Genomic DNA, 24,030 nt, shown 5'->3' with positions numbered 1-24,030 from the left:
GGCCGTATCTATAGTGAGCGTGACCCCTTTGTCCGCTAGTTTTTGCGCCACTTCTCCCAAGAAACTTTCAATCACTGGGCAAGACCAAAACATGTGTGTCATATCAGCATCTTCCTTATCGCATTTTGGGCACGCCTGTCGTCCCGCATTTACAAACTTAGATATTTTCATCGGGGTCATGTAAGCTTTGTGCGTTATGTACAACTGTATTTGTTGTAATCTGGCATTTCAGGACACTTTCTTGTGGTATCCCATAGCACGCTGCCACATCCCATCTTCCATCTGTGCTCCCACCTCTGTTTCCCAATCCAGCCTCAAATGCGTTAATTCCTTCCCTACCCGGGTTATCACCATCTCATACAATCTAGAGATCTCATGCCCTCCTTCTGATATGTCGTATATTGTCCCCATGGTGGCGTCTGGCTCCTCTGCTAATACAGTCTCAGGCCAGGTTTTACGAATATTCTGCACCAGCCTTAGATACGTGACATACTGGCCCCTATGCAAGCCCGCCTCTGCCCCTAGTCCTTCAAAATCCTTGATGGCCCCCTCTTGCCAGACATCACCCAATGTAACCAGCCCGACCGACTCCCAATAGGTCCTGATTATCATCCTTAGTTGTTTGTCTTCCCCTGCCAAGGCCACCAGCGGCACCTGTGGGGAACACGGGTACGGGTCCTCCATCATTCGACATACTCTACGCCACATCTTCCACCCAAGCAACATCATACCCGGCCTAGGCAACCAAATAATTTCCTTCAGGTAAAACGGAGTGCAGTCCTGTCCAAACAGCCTAAATTCGAGCGTTACCTCATCAGAGAGCCATTTGGCCACATATTGCAACTGGCCAGCTACATAATAGGCCTCAAAATTAGGCTGCTTAATACCCCCTTTTTCATAGAAATTCTGCAATTTCCATAGCGCCACTCTATTACGAGTGCCATGCCATAGGAAGTCTCTGCACATACTATTCAGCTTGGCAAAGAACTTCTTAGGTATCATGTACGGAATATTACTGAAAAAATGTAAGAGCCTGGGTAGGACCACCATTTTGAGCATCGCCCCCCGTCCCATCATCGCTAGCGGCAACTTCTCCCAAAACTTCATACTTATACGGATTTTTCCCACAGCCACCTCGGTGTTATGCGAATGTTCCTCCTCTACCGTGTGATACACATCTATTCCGAGGTAGCGGAAGGAGCCAACCGCCCATGGTATTGACAACACTGGCAACCGCTCCGGAGGGGTTCCTCTGTAGCTACCCAATGGGAACATGCTCGATTATTGGGGGTTCACCGCTATGCCAGACAGTTCTGCATACCTTTCCATTACCTCTAGAATATATTGAAGATTTTCCTCCGGATATTTCAGATATAATAGCAAATCGTCAGCATACAGGGATATTAGGTGTTTCTCTCCCCCTACCTCAATGCCTATCATGTCATATTGTTGTCGAAGGTACACTGCTAGGGGCCCCAGGGCCAGAATATATAACATCGGGGACCAGGGGCACCCTTGTCTGGTGCTTCTGCTAAGTTGCCACCTATCGGATACCACTGCTCCTGTACGTACCCTAGCCAGCGGCTCACTGTACAGCAACTTCGCCCACCTGACATAGCCCGGCCCCATCCCATATTCCCTCAGGGCCTCCAGAATCCACGGCCACCTCACTGAGTCGAAAGCTTTGACTGCATCTAGGGACACAACCGCCATTTCTCCCTCGCTTTGTTCCCCCCTTCAATCACCCGGTGGAGTCGCCTATGGTTGTGGGTTATATTTCTGTTGGGGACATAGCCTGCCTGGTCCGGATGTATCAGTTTACTAATAACTCTACGCAACCTATTGGCCAGGACCGCCGTCAATATCTTGCCGTCCTGGTTCAACAGTGACAAGGGCCTATAGGAGCCGCAGCTGTGCTCTGGCTTGTTGGGCTTAGGGAGCGGCATTATTATCGCTTCTCTAAGCGATTCCGGCAGCTGGCCCACCTCAAAAGATTCATTGAGCATTTCTAGCAGGGGGGGGAGTACCTCCTCTCTATATGCTTTATAAAATTTGCTAGGGAGTCCGTCCGCACCCGGGGTCTTACAGGTGGGCAGCTGCTTCACCACCTCCTCCAATTCCTCTAGAGTAATCGGTGCATCCAGCTCCTCCCTTTCTTCGGCACTAATCTTAGGTAATCCCATATCTCTTAAAGTTTTTCTTATCTCCTCTCGATTGCCCCCCCCTTTGTCCTCATATAGTGCCCTGTAGTAGTCTAAGAATGCCTCATTGACTCCTTCTTGGGTGTCCGCTACCTCCCCATCCTCTCTGGTTATCCTCCTAATCGGGGGCCCAGGGGTTTCGCTCTTGTATAACCACGCCAAGAGACGGCCCGTTTTATCCCCACCTGCATGCTGTCTCTCAACATACTTCTTATAGTTAAGGTTGCAGAGCCTTTCCCAAAGTTCTGCACACCGCTGCTGCAGTTTGAGTACTATTTCCGCATCCCCTCCTCCCCTATTGATTTCCCGTTCCAGTTCATCCTCAGCTTCCCCTAACTCCATTAGGACCCCACCCTGTAGGCCCTTTGATTTAGCAATGGCAGCACCCCGCAATACCACCTTAAAGGCTTCCCAGAGCGTGCCCGCTGAATCCACACTGCCAGCGTTCTCCTCGAAATAATGTGTGATCTCATCCCCAAATGACCGCCCCCCGCACACACGCACCCAGGTTGGTACACAGAGTCCTAAAATATGCCGCCGTATTTTGATTGGGGGCATACGTATTTACAATGCACACCTCCTTATTCTCCACCAGTGCCTTCAATATGACTATCCTCCCCTCCGTATCCACCACCTCTTGTGTAAGTTGGAGCGGAGCGTGCGGTGCCACCCAGACCAACACTCCCCTAGCGCAGGCAGAATACGGAGAGCCCACTACAGTACCTCTCCACTTCTTCCCCACCAGTTCCAACTTTTGCCGAGTCAGATGCGTCTCTTGCAACAGCGCAATATCAATCTTCTGTCTTTTCAAATACATCATGACCTTGTTCCTCTTTAGGTAACTATTGAGTCCCCTGACATTCCACGTTACGATCTTAAGGTCCCCCATAGCTCATAAGTATCCTCCCCCCTTGCGTGTAACAAATCCCACCTGCCCACGCGATACAGATACAGCCCTTTGGCTTTTTCTTGTAGCTTCTTGTACAAACTCAAACTCCCCATAACTATACACACCCCAAACTCCCCACCTCCCTCCCCACCCTCTACCCATCCCTTCCCCAACACCACACACCCCAACTGCTGCCCAGCTCCATCCTCGGAACTCAGGCACCCCCACATCTAGCCCTGCAAGCACCAAACAATGCCCAGAGCCCAGTAGGGTGAAGTCGCCCTAATGGCCACTTAACTAAAGTTACCAAGTGGGGTAAAGAGATCCGCTCTGCAAGGCTCCCCTAAATACAGCAATAGTCACAGTGCTCATAATAGCTTGTGCAACAGTCTGACCTTCTCTTCCTAAGGCCGCGCAAATGACTATAATGAAGTCCCATAGATCTATTCCGCGCCATCTTGTAGCACCCTCCTCGTGCACTACTTATCTCCTCCATCTCCTCTTTCCGTCGGAACGTCAGGCTCCTGGGGACATCCCTGCGCATCGAGCCATCCCATGGCGTCCTCTGGAGTCTCAAAAAACAAAGTTTTCTGTTTATGAAAACCTTTAAATTTCGCCGGATACAGCAACATGTATTTATAGCCCGCCTCTCTCAGTCTCCGCTTTACTGTCCCAAAGTTCATGCGGCTACGCTGCACAGTCAGGGTATAGTCCGGGTAGGCCGTTATGTTTGCCGCTCCTCGTGTAATTGTTCCTCCCTTGCGGAAGTGTTCCAGTATCCTCTCCCGGTCCCGGTAATTAAGGATTTTGGCTATTACTGGCCTAGGCGGGTTTCCCGGCGGTGGCCTCCTTGTTAAAGCTCTATGCGCACTTTCCACCGTGAATCCTTGCGATAAGGCTCCTCCGGGTATCTCCTGCAACAGCATAGATTCAATGAACTCCGTAGGCTCGTGGCCCTCCGATCCTTCTGGCAGGCCCACGATGCGAATGTTGTTCCGTCGGGCACGTCCTTCTGCCTCCTCCGCCCTGCTCTCCAAGTTGCCCACTCTCTGCACCAGGGCATGCAATTCGGCCTTATGGGAGGCACAATCCGCGGTATTCAGGCTCACCTCTTTCTTGAGGGTCTCAGTGCGCTCCGCCAAGGACCTGACGTCCTGCCAGAGTAGATTCACTTCCTCCTGCACCTCACCGACCTTAAGGTCCAATGCCGTTTTCAGCTCAGTTATGGCCAGTTCAAGTTTAGCTTCCCAGGTCGCCTTCAAGTCCGCAATCGCAGCCAGGACCTCTTGGTTAGTACCCGTCGCAGGCATGCCGGCTGTAGGCGACTTATCCTTACTCTTGGAATTTTCCGGACCAGGGGACGTCTTAGCGAAGTCGTCCAAGGTGGGCTGCTTCGCCTTCGGTCTCACTGTTCTGTTAGACATGACCCATAGGACCTGCGCTCTGCACAAGTTACAAATGCGCACACAGTACGCCTTTATCTCTCGACCACCGTGCAGCCCGCTCCTTCCTTTGTTCCGGTCACTGGTCGGCCATTTTGTTTCATCTTTCATCTCCGCTTTCCTTATCTTTTTCGCACAAAACTCCACGCCGTTCCTCCCACGCCTTCCAAAAGTTCACTGAGCGCGGTCAGACCGTTCACACACCGGCATGTGTGTTTTCAGCAGTCATAGGCACATTGTTATGCACTATTCTGCCAGGATCATTTCAGGATCTCGGGAGCTCCTCCAGATCGCGTCCTCCTACATGGCCCTCGTAGCCACGCACCCCTATCATGCTTACTTTGGTATAGATGCACAGTAAAAATGTCATGCCACACTAAAAAATGACTAGACTGTACCAAAATGGGAGTCTAATGTGATGAATCCTGCAGAGTCATCCCGAAATCTCAGCCTAAAGTCCCCTCCCACATGGCCAGGGAAAGGCAGCCACTACTGGTTCCTAAGCCTGGAGGTGGTATCAGGAGAGAAGATCACATGGGAGCAGACGGCTGTCAAGGGAAAGCAGTGACTCTGTTAGGAGAGAAGCAGAATTCACCCTCTTCTGGGGATTACATTTCCCTAATGCCTAAAATAATTAATGGCATGTTGTCATTGTAATACTTCCTCTCCCAGAATTACCCAAAGTGCTAAGTATGAAGATCCTTTTAACAAATAGGAAAATGATACACAAGGGAGTCATGAAGTTAATTATTCTACTTTATGCTTAGATCTTAAATTTAAGGGAAAAGCATCAACTCCTTTAAAACCCTCCCTTAAGTGTAAATCCTCTCAATCACCTAATAAGAATGGATTAGTTAATAAAAGAACAAATAAGTACATTATGGACTTCAGGTCCTATAAAGCTCTTAGTACTAAGATGAGGAAGAGGGGCCCAGAATTAGTAAATTATGGGTAACGGTCTAGTTGTTGTAGTGACCAACACCTGAGTTGGACCTTTAAACATTTAAAGGCCTTTCAGGTACAGGTGAGGAAGAAGCAGCAGGGAGAAGCCGATGCGGAAGTTGCCGTTGTACCGGCAGCAGGCTGCTGTGTAGAAGACTTGGCAGAAGTTGGGACTCCTGATGTATGCAGAGGACACGGAGCGTGACGCGGTATTGAAGCCACCCAGCCTGTGAGAGAGAGAAGCACTCTACTTGCAGTGAGCTGCTCCGGTAACAGATTCACACCAGGCAGTGCACAGAGCTGCAGAGGCTCCATTGAAGGTCAACGAGTGGCAGCAGAACGACCAGAGCTGTCAAAGGCAGAGGAGGTCCCGAAGAGTAAAACAGGAGGTTTACCTGCAAGTCAGAAGGAGACACCAGGGCATACTGGTAAGGTGGCCTGAAGCCGGTGACACCGGGGTGCTCCAAGGGAGACTTCTAGGTAATAATACCCCTTTGGAATTTCGAACAATTGAATTAAGGCAAACTGGGCGCAACTCTCCTACTGAGGGATTCCGAATAGGGGAACATTGTAACCCGCATTGCCAAAGCCAAAGAAAAGTGATAAAAAGGCAAACTGGGTGCAACTCTCCTATTAAGGAATTTCAGCAGAGTGGACACAACTCTCCTAAGGAAGGGTTTCAAATAGAAGGACATCATAACACACATTGTCAAATCCAAAGAAAACAGATACATAGACAAATTGGCCTCAACTCTCCTAACCAGGGATACAATTAGGAGACTCTTGTGACCTACATTGTCAAGTTAACTGAAGAGTGATCGCAAGACAATTTAGATTTGATATTCATAGAAAGAGCTGGCCAGAGGGAGAAAGTTGTAACTCCCATTGCCAGCAGCCAAAAGCTTGCACAGGCAGAAGTCAAAGCTTGCATGAGCAAAGCCCTCCTTGCAAAAAGGAATCAAGGGGGAGAGAACTGTAACCTGCACTGCCTATGGCAAACAGACCAATAAGAGAATCATTGTCCTTTTGTGAAGGGTCTATTTGGAAGTAGATGTAAGCCAAATGTGTTAGAAGTTAAAAGGCTTACCAGAGAAGCAGTTATTCGTTCAATTCTTCCTGTTGATGATTATAGTGTGGAGAGTTTGGAATAAGCCTTACCACAGAGTACAAGTTTTAGTAGTAGTAGTAGTAGGAGTTTTATCCTGGCAGGTGGGTAAACCAGGAAAGGGACACATTGTAGTTAGTCCTGGCAGGTGAGTTTACCCTTAAGTTGATTTAAAGTACCGTGGTTGTGGTAAAAGATTCTGATGGAAATTAAGTGTCAATTCCACCACCTTGCTTTGATTAAATGTTGCATAACCTAAAGTTATTGTTGAACCATCCTGACTAGAGTGTTTCTTTTGAATGAGCCATCCTGACTAAAGTATGTCCTATAAAGGGGTGGTATGATTTGCTAATAAGTGATTGATTTGTGGAGAAAAGAACACTTGAATTTAATTTCTGAATTGACGGTTGGAGAAAAGTAATAATGGTTTGCCAAACAGGAGAGGAAGTGTTATCAATTGCTTTGAACTGTAAAGAAACCCTTGTAAGTGAGAAAGTGACTTTATCCTGTGAAAAAATATATTTAATGCAAAAGACTTTGTATCCTACATTGAGTGGAACTTTGTTACTGAGTCAAACTTTCTTGAAATTAAACTTTGTTCCAGAGAATCCTGAATTGATGCAGGGGAAGGGAATCTACCCGGGTCATAAGGATTAATGGTTATAACTTTTGAGTTTGAATTCATGTTATTTTGTGGAGTTTAAAACTGCCAAACAGTTCCTATATGATTTTGTTGTCTATATTAGTGTGAGAGTCAGATACTTTTTGTACTAGGTCATTTTTTCGTTAGCCTTAGTTTGTTAGGTATGGATATCCTTGTTAGGTTAGGGAAAGATTGACTTTTGTCTCACCCCTTTTTATTTAAATACAATGGTAACTTGAGAAAACTTTACCTGTCCGTCTCGCATTTCTGACCCCTCACACTAACCACTGATAGATATCATGCATGCTTTTCATGGATGACCATTATGTATTAGCTCACCTCTCCCCTGCACAATCCTTCCCACATGTTCCCTCTCCCTCCCACTCTCCTCCAACGCCCAAAATAATTTCCCCAGCCCAGCATTGCCGCCATGTCCCTCTTCCTCATCCCAGTATATATATGATTCAAGGTGCTTCATAGGAAAGTACTGGGACGAGAAAAAGTAGGACTAGGAGTAATGAAGATTAATGGTAAGTAATACAGGCATTTAACACAAGCTAACACATTCACTTTCTCATTTACACATACACCCATTCACCATTCAGCCACACACGCACCCCAGCCACCCATACATCATGCACTCATTGACTCACATTTCATGACATATACGCTTATATGCACACAAACGTTTACACTTAAAAAATGCAGCTCCTCCCTTCAGGCAAGCCTCTGGCTCCCATGCGCAAGCGTGCATCATGCAAGGAACCTGCTCTGATTCCTGTCATGCATAGCTCTATGTCCTGTGAGGGTTGTGGGGGTTGGATTTCAAAATGAAATACCTTCTTTTTCAAGTCACTCTGACTGACTTAAAAATATTTCCGTTACGGAAAACCGAAACAGAAATAATTTCTTTTTGAAGCCAGAGTGACTTCAAAAAGAAATTATTTATTTTTGAAATCCGAGCACTACCCCATAACCAGGAGGTCGAGGAGGTAGTGCTAAGGGTCACACAGAAGATTCAAGGGGTCACATTTGCGACCCCTGGCAACACCCAATTGAAGTCCCTGACCAAGAGACCAGCCAGGAGGAAAGTGGAAGGTGGTGGACCAGAGGCTGATGTTGGAATAGGTGAGCTATTAATTCAGTGTGTGTATGGGTACGCCTGTGTGACTGAGTGTGTATTTGAATTAAGTGCAGTTAATTTAGTTAGGGCCTCATCATGAGTTGGGCGGTATCCCGACTAGGATACCGCCCAACTTTATATTGTCTCTGCCTACCCGTCCAGCGGTATTACCGCTGAATCACATGTTGGGTGGTAAACGTTATTCCCCATTGGACCCAATGGGACATTTTCAGTGCAATTACCGCCAGCGGTATTACCGCACGGTAATTGCACTGAAAAGCGTCATCTTTCCAGCTTGTTTACCGCCAACTCTGAACTGGGGGTAAACACACCATGTTCATGATTGGGCAGAACCGTAAATGCAGCAGAAACCCCGTTACCGCATTTAAGGGCTACCGCCCAACTCGTGATGAGGCCCTTAGTGTAAGGAGTGTCTGTGAAGTGGCTGTGAGATTGAAAGAAGTGTATGTTGTAGAAGTAGAAGTCGTTGTGGAGTAAGAGGAGGTGCTAGTGGGAATGGAGTAGTGGTGTAGAGGAGAGTAGAAGCAGTGGGAGGGAAATAGTGGTGGAGGAGAGTAGCTGTAGTGATGGGAGGGGAGTAGTAGTGGTGGTAGGAGAGTAGTAGTGGGAGGAAGAGTGTAGTGTTAGTAGTGGGAAAAGCAGTGTAGTAGTAGCCGGAGGAAGAGTGCAGTAGTAGAAGGTCAAGGAGTATAGTAGTAGGCAGAAGAGGATGATCCTGGTGGACAGACATATTGGAGTGGGAGGAGTGATTACATCAACGGGTGAAGGCAGGGAGTAGGAAGAGTGGAACATCGGAGGGACTAAGTATTGGAGGGAGGAGTAAGTGGAGGGAGTGGTTGTAAGTGTAGAGGCGAGACGGGGCGTGATTGATCTAGCCTGATTAAACAGTGGAAGTGGAAGGCACTATCCTAATTCCCTCTAGAAGACTAACCTTTGCTTAGAGTTTGGAAAGTTCGGCAGTCCCTGAGGGAGGTCGGACACACTACACTTCGGGCGATCATCAGCAGCAAAAGGAGAAGATAATAAGACAGTTGGTGTTATCAGTCTGTAGCACTAACCAGGAGGTACAGATGCTGGGCTAGGGTGGATATCCCAAGGGAGACGAGAGAGTGACGGCCCTAGCGTCATTTGCCAAATCCCTTTTTCAGCCGGTACATGTGATCAAACAAATTGCCTGTCTCTCATGATTACTACAAAGAACTGTTCGTACCTTTTGAGACATTTGCAAGAAAAACCCTTGGACTGTGTGCAGGACTTGGTGTGTTTCTGTGCCATCTGTGACATTAGCTAAAAGCGACATTGCTGTGGTGAAATGAAAAATGTTCTTTACATTTTATATTGAAAGTAGGATTATGCTGTTGAGATAACTGGAGGCAAAATAGATTTTCCATTGGGACTAATTGTGTGTTTGTGGGCAAATCCCCCATGCCTAAACACCCGCACATATTCAAATTGGGACCATTTACAAATTGGTCAGACGCTGGTGTCGTGCACTTTATAAATCAATTGACATAAACATTTTATTTGTTCCCTAGCAAAGGTTTTTGTAATATTTTTGGTGAGAGTAGATTTGCCTGTTTTGAGTAATGTCACAAACTACTCCTGTCAGCATCCTCATTGGAACCAGCATTCAATTCATGTGTTTTTTTTAAACAACTGATAACATTGTAAATGAATATTTATTACAGCATTCTCTGGAACTGACCTCGGTAAGTTTCTGCTAAAATCACAATTAATTTGAGATGTTTTTTCATAGGAAAGCACGTTAAGAAAAATTCTTCTGAATCGCTACTTTAAAGGAGAGCATGGAGCAACCATGACTGTGCCTCTGTCTGTGGCTTTCAACAAAACTGCCCCAACAGCAGGTATGTAACTTTAGTCACAAGCAATGATGTATGTGTGAGAACCTTAATGAACAATACTGACCCGGAGTGAGATTGCTAAAAGGCAAAAGCATCAATTATTTCCCCTAAGAGTCTAATACGCATTGCATATTTGTTTCTGATGGATGCCTCCCTTCTGTAGAATTGATAACCTTTGAAATAACTGAAGGCGCAAACTGAACCCAAACAACGTTAAACCTCCACCAGAGGGTGCTGATACAGTATCACACTAACGCTATCACATTTTAATGGGTGTCACTGTTGAAGGAAATTACTTAGCTGCGCATCCGCGACGCATCTAATCCCCTCTGTCTACTTCGCCCGTCTTCCCTTGACATAAGACTTTGAGCGGTCCGTTCTACTTGTAATAAATCTTACTCCATCCTTGGTCTTATTATACAAAATAACAATTAGTTTTATAAAATAACAAATTATTGGATAAAGAAAGCATTATGTAAAATAACAAATTATCTTTATATCTTCTCTTCAACTTTCATTTTCTCTCTCTGTATAAAAGAAACATGGGTCTCCCATGACAACACTGCTACCCCATCTTCTTTTCTTTCTCCACTTCCCATCTTTACTCATTCCCCTCACCTTCATAGCAAAGGTGGGGATACTGCTATACTCTTCCATTCCTCCTGGTCTCTTACTCCTTTCTTACCTTCCCTCCCTTTTTTTCTTTCCTTTTAATATCATTTCTCTCCCCCACTTCCTATTTTATTTCTCAGTCTTTATCGTCCACCTTGCCCCTTCACTACATTTGCTGCTGATCTTCACATTCTTTTCTCTTATCTTACATCTCTTTTCTCCACTTATACTTCTTGGGGACTTTAACCTGCATCTTTCGCCCATCTATGCCTCTCTCCCACTTCTTCCTCTTTTCAACTCTTTTTATCTGTCTCAACTCATCACTCCCCCCTCTCATTCCTCTGACTCTTCTCTTGACCTTTTCCTGTGACTCCCCCAAGGTGCATCAGCCCATATACTTCTCTGATCACTTTCTTCTTTCTTTCTTCCTTTCTTCCTTTCTTGTGCTCTTTACTCTTTTAACCTTTGTACCTTTATTTCTTTTCTTTCTGCTACTCTTGTCACTATTGACAATTTCTCTTCTTTCTTGGCTGATGCTTCCTCTTCTCATCGTGATTCCCTTCTACCCTCCACAGTTGACCCTTTTCCTTCAAGCCCCTTCTTTCCCTCTAAGAATAATGTCCAACCTTGGCTCTCACCCTCCCTCCTATCTCTCTGCTCCTCTCTCTGCAAAGCAAAGGCCAAAGTCTATTGCCTCTGATAGCCTTTCCACTTTGCCTTCTCTCCACTCCCCTTATGACTCCCTCCTACTTTTGGCAAAAAGCAGTACTTCTCTTCTCTTACTCTTTCCCTCTCTCACCACTCTCATAGTTTTTTCAACTGCGCAAAACCATTCTCTTTTATGTCCCCCAACCCTTCTCTTTCCTTCTCTCTCTCCGCTACTAACTTTGCTGACTTTTTCACTTAAAATGTCTCTAACCTGTGCTCTTTACCTCCCTCTCTCTTCCTCCTATTCTTTCCCCACTTCCGCTCCAACTCCCTCTCTTCTTGTCTCCCTCTCTTCTCCTTCTTCCCATTGTTCTCTTTCTTCTTTTTCTCTCCTAACAGACTCTCATGTTTTTAAATACCTGGCCTGGGCTCTTCTTACTGCCTCCCCTCTTGATCCTATCCCTTCAGCCTTTATTCCTTCAATCTATCTCCTCCCTGTACTCTACCTCCTTAATCAGTCTTTCTCTTGTTTCTTCTATCTTTCCCTCTTCTTTCAAGCATGCTGTCATTATGCCTATTCCTAAAAAGCCCTTGTTAGATTCCTCCCTATCATGTAATATCTGTCCCACCTCCCTCTTACCTGTTTACTCCTTGAAAGGATTGTATGCTCTTAAATTCCTTCTTTCTTGCATCTTCATTCTCTTCTCCACCCTCTCCAATCTAGGTTTCATCCCTCCCACTCCATCAAATCTGCACTATTACACGTTTTAAACTGTCTACTCTCTGCTCGGCACAATAAACAATCTCCAATTCATTTTCTAAACCTTTCTCATTCCTGCACTCTGTTACTATGCCCCTCTATCATTTTCATTATTTTATGTACCATTGTAATTAAGATTTCTTCTCTAGCGCTTTGGCGAAAGCGCTCTACATCACTAATAAAATACAAATACAAAATACTGAAGTTATCAATCATATGGCTGTAGATCTGGTCTTACCTGCCACTTGGCATGTCCATCTGTTTTCCATATCTCTGTACTCAAGGAGGCAAAAACCAATCCTGGGTATTGCACATGACTGGAAAGGCTACGGTCCTGAGGAACGTACTTGGGAATCGATGGGTCATGTACACAATGCTCAACTTCTTTATTGCTCTCTACGAAGACCATATTGCGGCCTTGAGGAGGGGTAATGTCAAGGCACTAATCCCTCACCATACACTTCCATGTGTAATCAGTAATCACCTTACCAGCGCCCCTGACCATATAAGCTCAAAACACAACAAGCTTTCCACTAACCCTGTAGTCGCAACCCTAAAGGGAGCATTAGTCAATGCTGGGTCCATCTCAGCCCATGGACACGACATCTCAGACCTCATCACATCAAACAATCTGGACCTGCTGGCCATCACAGAAACGTGGCTGCATGCTGCATCTGGCCTGGCAGTATCCTTAGCTATCGCCCCTAAATATACCATCTACAGGATAGATAGAGCTGACACTAGAGGTGGGGGTGTTGTCCTTACAGCCAGAGATTCCCTTGCTATAAGAAAAATCAGTAACTCTACCTTCTCAACAGAAAGACCTCTGTCCACTAGGCTGACCCTCTGTCACACCTCTACGGTATCTATTCATCTGATCTATTGTGCACCCAGGCCCTCCACTTTCCTTTGAAGAGGATATTTTGCAGCCTCTCTCTGCCAATTCGAAACGTACATCTAAGACCATTCTCATGGGGGACCTCAACATGGGCTTCGAAGATGAGGCAGATATTAATGCCATATCCCTAGCCAACTCTATTGAGGCACGAGACTTCAAGCAACAGATCCTTAGTCCTACGCATTACAAAGGTTGCATCCTGAACTAGCTAGCTGACCTGAACTGTAACACCATAGTTACCTCCAATTTGCCCTGCCCATGGCCCGACCAAATATCAATTCCTTCAACATACAAGCTCCTAATTCTCTCCCAACGCTAGCTAGGTTCTTGCGCCTACACTAACGCAGAGTTCCCACAATATTACCACCACCCGTATTTTTCCTCTGCTGAATTAAATCAATTGCTCACAAACACTTTCCAATGACCCTGCCACCCTGGTAGCTATTTACAACCAAACCATTAACCAGGCCATCAACACTGTGGCGCCCCTCACCCAATGTAAAGCCACACCCATATTGCACATCAATTCCTAGTTCTCCTCTGACCTCAAAGCTCTCTGTGCAAAAAAGAAAGAGTGGCAGAAACCAATTTAAGGAACAATCCTTCAGAGTCTAATAAAGACCGCTTAACTTTTTCAACAGGGCCAAAAACAGGCGATACTCCAAGCGAAAAGCTCTATCTATGATACAAGAATCGCTACTCTAACTCAAGCACCTGAAAGCTTTTGTCAACATGATGAGAGCTTGAATCACCTGCACCCCCGCCAGCCAACTGCACCATAGACAGCACCTTGTGCATCAACATCCAAAAGTGCTGCTAGATAAAATGGCTATGCTCCAGAAGAAGAGTCTACTGAAAAAATCACCCTGACTAGAGGCACTGCAGCCCCCTTCCCCTCTGTCCTGGGGCCCTCAGCCCCCTCGCAAAACCCATCTCTATTCAACTTCAAACGGGTCATAGAAACCGAGGTCACCCAGATCATTAAAGGGCTCAAACCTTTCCAATTCCAAGGCGATGTCTGTCCTGCTACAGTCATCAAGGACTGTGCTGAAATGCTTGCTCCCTTCATCTCCACCCTTATTAATGCTTCGGTTTCCTCTAACTCAGTGCCAACCCAATTTAAAGGATGCATGGGTCCTCCCTCTGCCAAAAAAACCTACTCTAGACCATCCCTATGAACTACCGCCCTATCACCAGCATCCCTTTCCTCCTTAAAGTCTTGGATCGTGCGGCATACCTTCAGATCCAATCGCACCTCATATCTAACAACCTCCTAGGTCTGCGTCAATCTGGCTTTCGACCTGCCATGGCACAGAAACTGCATTGCTATACTTAAAAAATCAATTGGATGAACTTAAAGATACGGGCAGTGTTGCCATCCTCCTTTAGCTGGATTGGTCGGCGGCAGCTCACTTCTCTTCTGAAGCAACCGCCTTGGTCTTCTCTTTTCTGTCTAGCAGATCTATGAGAGTTTTCTCAGCCACAGCCGCAGCCCCTCCATCCCCTGTCTCCGGGGTCCCCCAATGCTCCTGTGTATCACCCACCCTGTACAATATTTTCACCAAGCCATTATTCAACCTCCTTGATGAGCTGGGCCTATCCTACACAAACTATGGCAACGATACCCAACTCCTCCTACCCCTCACTTGTAACTACACTACCGGCTCAACGTCGCTCCTCTGAGTCTACCAAACCATACAAGCCTGGATGACCTCTCACATGCTGTGTCTGAATGATGATAAGACGGAAGTTCTCCTGGTCGGCTAGCAATCTCTACTCAGCAAATTGGACCCAGCATACAAATCCTTAGTCTTTTTTTTTTTTTACAACCTTTATTTTTGGTTTTTATGATGCATGAGAACGTTAACTACAAACATTCACACCCACATTAGGGTGGTTTCAACTTTGCGCCAATCCCTCAACCCCTCCTCTCCCGCACGCTCCCCCCGCCCCCCTCAGTCGTGCCGGCCCCTGCCTCTGTGAGTATATATTCGAGTTCTGGTCGCCTCCTTCGATTTGTCGAGCCCTTGGCTTGTGCTGATTGGTAGTCCATACCTTGGAGTTATTGGGAATTTGTGGGGGAGGTGGATGTTTCTTCCGCTTCTGAGATCAAGAATAGTACCACTGGGCCCCAAATATCTGGTGGGCGAGCGTGCTGGGGCAATAGCTTAATGAAGTCTGTTTCCACATCCTGGCAATAGAGGATGTCTCTGCGCCAGTTGGAGAAGGAGGGGGGGGCCACGGCCCCAGGACATGGCTACCCTCCTGCGGGCAAGTGTCAATAGTAACCCTGTAAGTTTTCTCATCGGTGGTGAGATGAGTCGTGTCATCCCTAGTAGAGCTGCGGTCTCAGTGGGTTGTACCTCTTCCCCTATGATTTTCGCGGTTGTCTCCAGAACTTGATTCCAGAAGGTAGTTAGCTTCGGGCAGTCCCATGCAAGGTGGAAAAAGTTAGCCTCGGAGATCCCGCACCTTTCACAGTTGGAGGAGGACTCGGAGTGATGTCTATGCACTTTCGCTGGCGTGTATTACGTCTGGTGGAGATAGTTGAAGTGGATTAGCTTGAGGCGAGAGTTGAGCGCTATTTTTTGAGTTTGTCACAATATGTATGTCCAGTCTTCTTCTGAGATGGTTGATTGCAGGGAACGTTCCCATCTTGCTTTGATGCTGGTGTTGACAGGGACCGTATCGCTCGTGTTAGATTTGTATATTTGTGAAACCAGCCTGCCCGCACCTTGTGCCTTGATCACATTGTGGAGAAGTTGCCAGTTTGGTGGTTGAGATGGGAAAGTGGGCCAGATTGCTTGTAAGGTAAATCGTGTCCTGAAATAAATGAATGTGTCCAGGGCGGTGTTACCTCCCTTCTGCTTTGCTTGTTGGGGGGTCATAAAGCAGTCTTCAATGAAGAGGTCACGCAGTGTGTTTATTTTTAATTTCTCTATCCATTTATGGAAGACTGTCTCCGATGTCAGCGGTATGCCAGGTATGAATATGACGGAGAGGAGGGGCGAGTTTCGGCTTTGTACTTCATATTTTTGGGTAATCTTCTTCCAGACTTTGTAGGTTGAGAGCACAACGTTCATTGTGTTATTGGGAACCGGAATCTGGCTGAGGATGACTGCACTGAGTAGATTGGGAGTTGCAAGGGCCCGCTCCACTTGGACATGGGGTCTGAAAAACTGCTCGGCATACCAGTGGCTAAGGAAGTGTGCTTGTGCCGCCCAGAAGTATCTTTCGAGGTCTGGGAGGGACAGTCCTCCACTGGTCACCGGGAGGGTAAGTGTTGAATAGGCTACTCTGGCGGGTTTGTTTGCCCATAGCAGTTCCAGGACAATGCTCTTTAGTTTTTTCAGGAAGGGTTGAGGCACCAGGATCGGAATGTTGGTAAATAGGTACAGGAGTTTTGGTAGGATCACCATCTTTAGCAAGGAGTCCTTCCCCCAGATGGTGAGTGGCAGCGTTTTCCAACGAGAAATTTTATCCTGTAGTACCTTCGCACTTCTTCGTAGTTATCACGGAATACGTCCTGGTAGTTTAGTGACATCATGATCCCTAAGTAGCGAACTCGGGACGTTTGCCAAGTAAATTGGAAATCATCCGTGAACGGCTGGGTTGCTGGCGTCAACGGGAATATGATGGATTTTGTTTGATTTATTTTCAAACCGGATACTGCACCGAATTTAATCACCTCCCTCATGACTAGGTTCAAGTTTTCTTCGGGATCGCGTATAAACAAAGCGACGTTGTCAGCGTATAATGATATTATTAGCTTGTGTGGGCCTATGCTAAGGCCTCTTAGAACTCGTCGTCCGCGTAGATTTGACGCTTACGGTTCCATTATCAAGGCAAATATTAGGGCCGAAAGCGGGCAGCCCTGTCTGGTTCCACGTTGTAGTTCAAGCGGGGCGGACTTTGCTGCACCTGTCTGAATGTTGGCACAGGGTTTGGTGAATAGTAGCGATACTAACTTAATGAAGCAGGCTACCAATCCCATCCTGGTGAGCACTGCGAATAGAAACGGCCATTCCACTGAATCGAATGCCTTTTCTGCATCGAGAAGAACTGCGATTGCCTTTTGGGAGGGGTCTATTGCCTCGATGATACCAAATAGTCTCCTGATACCGAAGATCGTATTGCGCCGGGTACAAAACCTGCTTGATCTGCCAATACCAAAGCTGGCATCAACGGAATCAGCCTGTTTGTGAGGACTTTGGCCAGGATTTTATTGTCCAGGTTAAGTAAGGAGATAGGGCGATAAGACGCGCAATTTTCCAGGGGTTTACCCGGTTTGTGTAAGAGAATTATATTGGCTTCACAGGTGGATTGTGAGAGACATCCTACTTCCAGCGCTTCCCGATAGACCTCGGCTAGGAGGGGGGCCAGTGTATCAGCGAAAGCTTTGTAGAATTCTCCTGTTAGGCCGTCCAGGCCGAGGGCTTTGGTGTTGGTGAGGGACTTGATTGCCTCCTTGATCTCTTCTGGTGTGATCAGTTTGTTGAGGGGTTCCCGTAGCTGTCCTTCTACCCAATACAGTTCTGTATCATTGAGGTACTCTCGCAGGGCATTAGAGTTTGTATTGTGTTTGGAGCTGTATAAGTCTTGGTAGAAGAGTCTGAATTCCTCTGCGATACCCTCGTCAGTGTGTATTAGTTCGCCCCGCCTGGAGCGTATTCCTTCTATTGGCGGTAATGACCTGTCTGCTTTTATCAAGTTGGCCAGAAGGGCTCCCGGCTTTTGGCCTTCGCCGTATTGTCGAACTTGTCTATTATGATTTAGGAATTTTATTTCACGGTCTGCCGTGGTGTTGAAGTTTCGTAGCTCTTCCTTCAAGGCTGCTTGCGAGGCTGGGTCAGTCCCGTCTGCGCATTTTGGTTCCAGGCCTTTGAGTCGTTCTTCGCTGCTGGCTAGTTCTCACCTAATTAACTTGAGGATGCCGTTTTCTTTGGCCAAACATATCCCTCTGGTGAAACCTTTCAGTGTCTCCCATATTGTGCCCATTGAAGCAACATATCCTATATTGGAGTCGAGGAATGCGGCGATCTCCTCTCTTAGTTCAGAAACAAAGACCTGGTTAGCATGGATCCTGTCTTGAATGGCCAGCGTTGTAGCGGCGGGTTGAAACCGGGAGGCCTACAGCTGAGGATCACTGGGGAGTGGTCGGAGAGGGTTTTTGGTAGGATGCGGCAGGGGCCCCATATCATCCGGCCGTTCGCCGATGTGAAAAAATAGTCGATCGTGGAGCTCGTGTTATGTACAGCGGAATGAAAGGTGTATGCCTGCTGGTCGCCGTTTGTGGCTCTCCATGGATCTTTAAGGTCAAGAGCCTTGCAAATTTCCCTTATTTGAAGGCTGGCTTTGGATTGCGGTTGGGATGCGGGTCGCGACCTATCCTTTAGCGGGTCAAAGACTGTGTTCATGTCGCCTCCCCAGATTATATTTCTTGGGTCTTAGGTAGCTAAGTGGGTCTGGACCCAGTCGAAATTGTTGGTGCCGTCAACGTTGGGCCCATAGGAGTTCACGAAGGTGAATTGTTGGCCGGCTATAATGCCGCTAACTAGGAGTGCTCTTCCCTCTGAGTCTTTATCCGTATGGACTAGCCGGAAAGTGATTCTTTTGTTAATCAGGATCGCAACCCCTCTGGAATAGGATGAGAAATATCTGTGGCACCCCCAGCTCTGAGCCCAGAGATGTTCTCTTCCAGGAATCAGGTGCGTTTCTTGAATCATTGCCACGTCTACTTCGTGCCGTTGTAGATACTGTAGAATTTTCCTGGTTTTAGCCAGGAGGTTGCCTCCTCTTATGTTCCAAGTTGCGACATTGAATTGGGTGTCCTCATCATTGTTTCCGCTGTGTTTACCTTCTTACTGTATGAGGGGGTCGTAGACTGATTTAGTGCAGAAGTTTGGGAGGCATTTGGTGGTCTTTTATTAGTTTGCGGACGTAGAGGCGTAGGTGATTGGGGACTCTGAGGGTCGGAGGGGAGCCGAGGGTCGGTGGTGCAATTCCCTCCCCTTGTACATATTCGTTCCTTTTCACGGGCAACCCCCAACTGGCCCGTTTGTATACTTGAGCAAGGTGCGGTCCCTTGCGTCGCCAGGCCGCCATACGAAGTCCACCCTTTAACAGAACTTTGTTAACCAAACTGGTGCTGTGCTAGGGGCGCTTGGGGCTTCCCAATTGTCCCAGCCCCGCGTTGTACTCTTCTTGATTGTTCCTGCAATTTTTAGTGCGTTGCTGCAGACCTGTTACCTGACTCTGGTCTCTTCAGTTTACGGTGGATTCCTATGATTTCTGTCTCTTTGAGGCCTGGGGCGATTGGGGTTTTGATCAGGGCAGCCTATCTGGTCTAGAAACATGTTTGCCTCGTCTGGTGTTTGGAAGAAGTGGACCCTCTCGCCGTGTTGTACTCTGAGCCGTGCTGGAAAGAGCATCGAGTAGGGCATTTGATTGGCTCTGAGTCTTTGTTTGATAGAGGTAAAGGATTTCCTCTGTGATTGAACTGAGGGAGAGAAGTCGGGGTAAAAGTGAATTTTGTCACCATCGTGGAGGAGGTCTCCTTTCTCTCTGGCTAATTGAAGGATGGTATCACGATCCTTATAATTGAGTAGCTTTGCGATGATTGGTCTAGGCGGTGTGACGGGAGCAGGTCTGGCTGCCGGTATCCTCTGTGCCCTTTCTACTATGAAAAATTGCGATAGGGAGTCTCGGCCGAAGAGGGATGTGCAAATTGATTCCACGTAATCTTCCATTTTCCCTTGTGGCTGGTGTTCTCCCACCCCGATGATTCTGATGTTGTTCCTTCTTGACCGACATTCTAAGTCCTCACACTTAGCTATTGTCGTTTTCATGTGTGCTTCTAACTGCAAGACATTATTTGAAAGGGTCGTTGAATTATCATCAAGGTTAGATACTCTTTGCTCAACCTCGTTCAGGCGTTCTGAATGTGTATCTATGCGATGTTGTAGGAGGTCGACTTTAGAGGCAAGGCCATCCATTTTATTATTCAGGCTCCCTATTCCAGCTTTCAAGTCTAGAAGAATTTCTTTGATTTCGGACGGGTTACCATCCGACTCCATCTGGTGTGAGCAGCCGGGAGAGGGCACCTGGTCTTCTCGCTGCAAGGGTGTCTTTGGAGTGGCGCCATTTTCAAAGGTCAATTTCCTTTGGGACTTGTCAGTTTTCCCCATCTTTCATGCGATTTTGGTGACGTTTGTTGGTGTCAGGATGTGTCCCGCCTTATCTAGAGCGCCTTGCGGATTCTCCCAGGGGAGTGAGGCAGTACCTGGTCCGGCGGGATTGGTGGGAGCGCAGCTGTTTGGCCACGTGGATATTTTCAAAACAGGGGTGTCTTGAGTGGGTCGCTGGACCCTTCGTGGGGGCATTCTCCTGGTTTCCTTTAGAGAGTGTGAGATTGCTTCTGGAATAGTTGAGGTTTTGTTGCTCCCTCTCCTTCCCAGGTGGGAGTGCCTCGGTGAGAGGCTTTGGGCGGTTGTTTTATAGCGGCTGCCTTATGTTACCGGTCTTTAGCTGCGCCGTGTTAGAAAGGAGGGAGCAGCTGTGTCTGGCTGTAAAGAGCTTGGTGGAGAGGCGAATATTGCAGTGACTGGGGGGGGAGCCCCCTCTCGAGATTCGGCCGACACTCCGTGTTATGGGGGGAGGATAAGTCCAGCGTACTGGGCCTCTCTGGTCCTGCAGGGGGGGGCCTATTAGCTCTTACGGCAGCTGGAGCAGGGCACCCATCGTGCCTGTAGTGCCTCCAATGGGCTTCTGCGTGAGTCATTTAATGCTTCGTTTGATGGTGCTGGGAAGCGGGAGCACCTAGCTGCGGACAGCGCGGTAGAGAGGTAAGTGATGCAGTGCCCGGGGAAGCGGAAGGGGGGCGGGGAGGTAGAGCCCCCTCCTGTGGTAATGCTGTCCCTCCTTACTGTAGAATCAGGTTGGGGCTCGTGTAGTGGGGAATGTCCATCTCATTCCAGCTTGGGGGGGTGGGTGTGGTCTATGAGGCTGTCGGAGCGAGTCTCTTGGCTACGGGTGATCTTGCTGTCTCTCGTGGTGGCGCTGGGGCGCAGAACTCCACCGCTCCGGGTCGCGTCGTGAGCCGGAGCCACCTCCCGCCCAACGAGGCCTCGGGTGGCGCCGCCGCACACGGCTGTGTGCTCGGTGGGGGAGGGGGAGGGAGCTGGCCCTGGACGGCTCCGCTTCAGGAGATGAGTGCGACTGCCCCCCTTCCCCGTACCTCTGTGCTCGATGAGTTGGTCCGCTGTCCTCTGCCGACGGGCGCAGGCTACCGGCGCCGGGGGGCCCCCACAGTTGTCACGGAGCCCTGGGTCTTCACGGGGATCCCTCATCCCAGCCCTGCAAGAGGGCGGACTGGCCCCGGCGCCGGTGGAGCGGCGGGGAAGGTCCTCCGTCCCCCACCGAGACGCTACAGCCCCCGGCGGCGATGTCAGGCGCCAGCAGACGGCGCAACACTCCCGGTCCTCTCACCAGTCGCGGGCAGGGTGGGGGGGAAAGGGAGAAGTCCCTCACAGACCGGCCGCGGGCCGCCACCTGCTGCCTGCCCCCTGCCCGTCTCATTGCTATTGTCTCTCGGCGCTTTCACGGGCTCCAAGGTGTTCGAGTCTCAGCCGGGTGGGGGTGGCTATGAGTGCTCTATCGCCTCGCCGGGCAATCTGCTTGGCGCTTGGCCCCAAGGCCTCGTGGTGCGTTTATGGGTTTGGAGAGGCCGTTTTTGTCCTCGTTTTCGGGGGATGGCTGCTGGATAGATCAGGAAGCCAGGAGTCAGGGATTTGGATCATTGACATGCAAGGAACAGCAGGATTTCGCAGGATTGATGTGGGGCTATTCGGGAGCTCAGACCAAGGTGGCCATCTTGGTTGGCCCTCTAGCGCCCTCTCTACAAATCCTTAGTCATCGACGGCATCACTGTTAGGGAGAATTCTCCTAAATGGCTAATTTCCCTTACCTACTGAGTCCCTCAGCAGCTTTGCTGGATTTCTAGGATTTATTCTTTTCACCTGGTAAGAGTGTGAGCCTTTTTTCCCACTCTTACATGTGTTTTGCTATGTGTATTTCTACTTTTTGTGTGATCTTGGGCACTGGAGGGTCTCCTACTCCATGACCTCATATTTTCATGTGTGTTACACAGCACCTTCAGTGCAGTGACAAAAGGTTGTCTTTGAGACTTCTCCCTGACTTCCTTTTCTGGGGCTGACTACTGCCCCCCAGAAAAGGTAAAGTTGCCATTAACTTTATTTTAGTCACTTTAAACCACAGACCCAGTACACCTCATCTTACATGGAGTATTGGAAAGGGTTAACTCTTACCCCTTTTTGTCTGTGTTTCTTGGAGCATTGTTTCGCTCCCTTTACATTAAGACTTGGGTGGTGGCAGTGGTAACTACCCTAACTTTTCTACTGTGTTTATTTTATATAAACATGGTAATGTTTTAGGCTATTATATTATCCTCAAACATAAACTTGCTTGACCAGATATGTTTTATTTTGGCTCTGGCTGGGTTTATTCGCCATTTCTTTTTGTTAAAATCTTTCTCGTGTTTTTCTATGCGCGCAAACCGGGGATGATTCCTTTGTTCACTGTCTTTTCGTGGGCTTCTGCACAGAAGCCCTCCTTAAGGTGCCTGAAAGTCTAGGTAGGCAGGATGTGAGGGAGGGTTCTTCGGACCCCTGCCATGGGTTCCCTTGGTAACCCAAGTCGCACTCCTGTTTGATTGGCTGAGGGGACTGTCCTTGCCAGGAAAGCCACCCTGCTGTGTGATTGACAGCCAGGCTGTATGAATAGGGGAAAACTGCATAAAAAGCAGGTCTCTGACACTGGAAAAGCAGAGTCGCCACTGGAACGAAAGAACCAACGAGGAACTGGCAGAAGAGGACCCCTACAATGACTGAACCACCCGTTGAAGCCCTGCTGCAGGTCCGAATCTCCAGAATTCAACGACAGAGAAGATCCTCCAGGAAACCTCTTTCCTTGAGCTGGTGGGACCAACCAGTTCCCCCAAACTGCAAGCCAGGACCCCTCCTCTGGTCGAATTTGCTGTACAGAGCTACAGTGGGCCGGATAGCCAGGAAGGTCGGACCCTGCTTGGGTTTTAAGGAGCACACCTTTTATTTGTTGCTTTGCTCTGCTGCTGGTTTCTTCCCTGGGTAGTGTAGCACCCTCCAGTCTTCCTACTTCTTGTCAGTCCGACAGTCACTTCAGGAACCGTGAGCCTGCAGGAACTACCAGGAACGTCCGCCTCAGCTACAGCTTCCTCTCCGTTTTAAGGTACTGTGCAAATCCTGTTGCTCGTTGCGTTCAACCACGGGGAAAGTGTTTAAAATCTTTCTCCAATCCGAGGGCCTGTCCTTCTCTTCTCTTTGAACTAACTTTTGTATCAACCAGCCTCGTCTGGAAACCGTGCCGCGAACTTTACCGCGTGCTACCCTGAACTGTATGATCTTGAGCAAAAGACTTTTGACCCATTGACTTTGGCCTTAAGCCTTTTCTAGCTGATCTCCTCACTGTAGCTCCTCTTGTTCAACTGCCCTGAGTACTTACCGTTAGTTTGATTTAATTTCTATTAACTTTGTCTTTCCCTTCCTTTTAAATTGCTGGAGTGCCATTTTGCTCCCACTTTATTTTGTGAGCTTAACTTGTCTGGAATTTAAGGGAAGTGGTGTGGTGTATTAAGAGTGTGATTTTTAGACTGCTTATAATAGTGTAATGTTATACAACCGAAGAGTGAAATAAATGTATATTCTTTTACTTGAAAACCTTGAGTCAGTGTTTGCCTGAATCATAGTAATTTCTGTCCTTTGTGTAAATATTTGATACTGCTCACTCACTCTTGAGATAAGTATGGCTGCTCCGCTACTGCTACCACTT

The 24,030-nt window shown here is 47.8% G+C and overlaps 1 protein-coding gene across 9 annotated transcripts in view; it reads left to right on the top strand.

Moving 5' to 3' along the window:
• ITPR2 (inositol 1,4,5-trisphosphate receptor type 2) overlaps nucleotides 1-24,030 on the top strand; it is a 4,412,221-nt gene that overhangs the window by 3,226,152 nt on the left and 1,162,039 nt on the right. For all 9 annotated transcript variants that reach the window (XM_069628470.1, XM_069628469.1, XM_069628465.1 and 6 more), the window contains one exon: nucleotides 10,123-10,231. In XM_069628470.1, the coding sequence (XP_069484571.1) occupies nucleotides 10,123-10,231 (109 nt within the window). The remainder of the gene's footprint in view (nucleotides 1-10,122; nucleotides 10,232-24,030) is intronic.

The sequence above is a fragment of the Ambystoma mexicanum genome, chromosome 12 (assembly GCF_040938575.1).
Source record: "Ambystoma mexicanum isolate Mex_15411 chromosome 12, UKY_AmexF1_1, whole genome shotgun sequence".
NCBI lineage: Eukaryota > Metazoa > Chordata > Amphibia > Caudata > Ambystomatidae > Ambystoma > Ambystoma mexicanum.
Note: the sequence above shows the minus strand (reverse complement) of the source record. Positions and strands in the feature narration are given on the sequence as shown.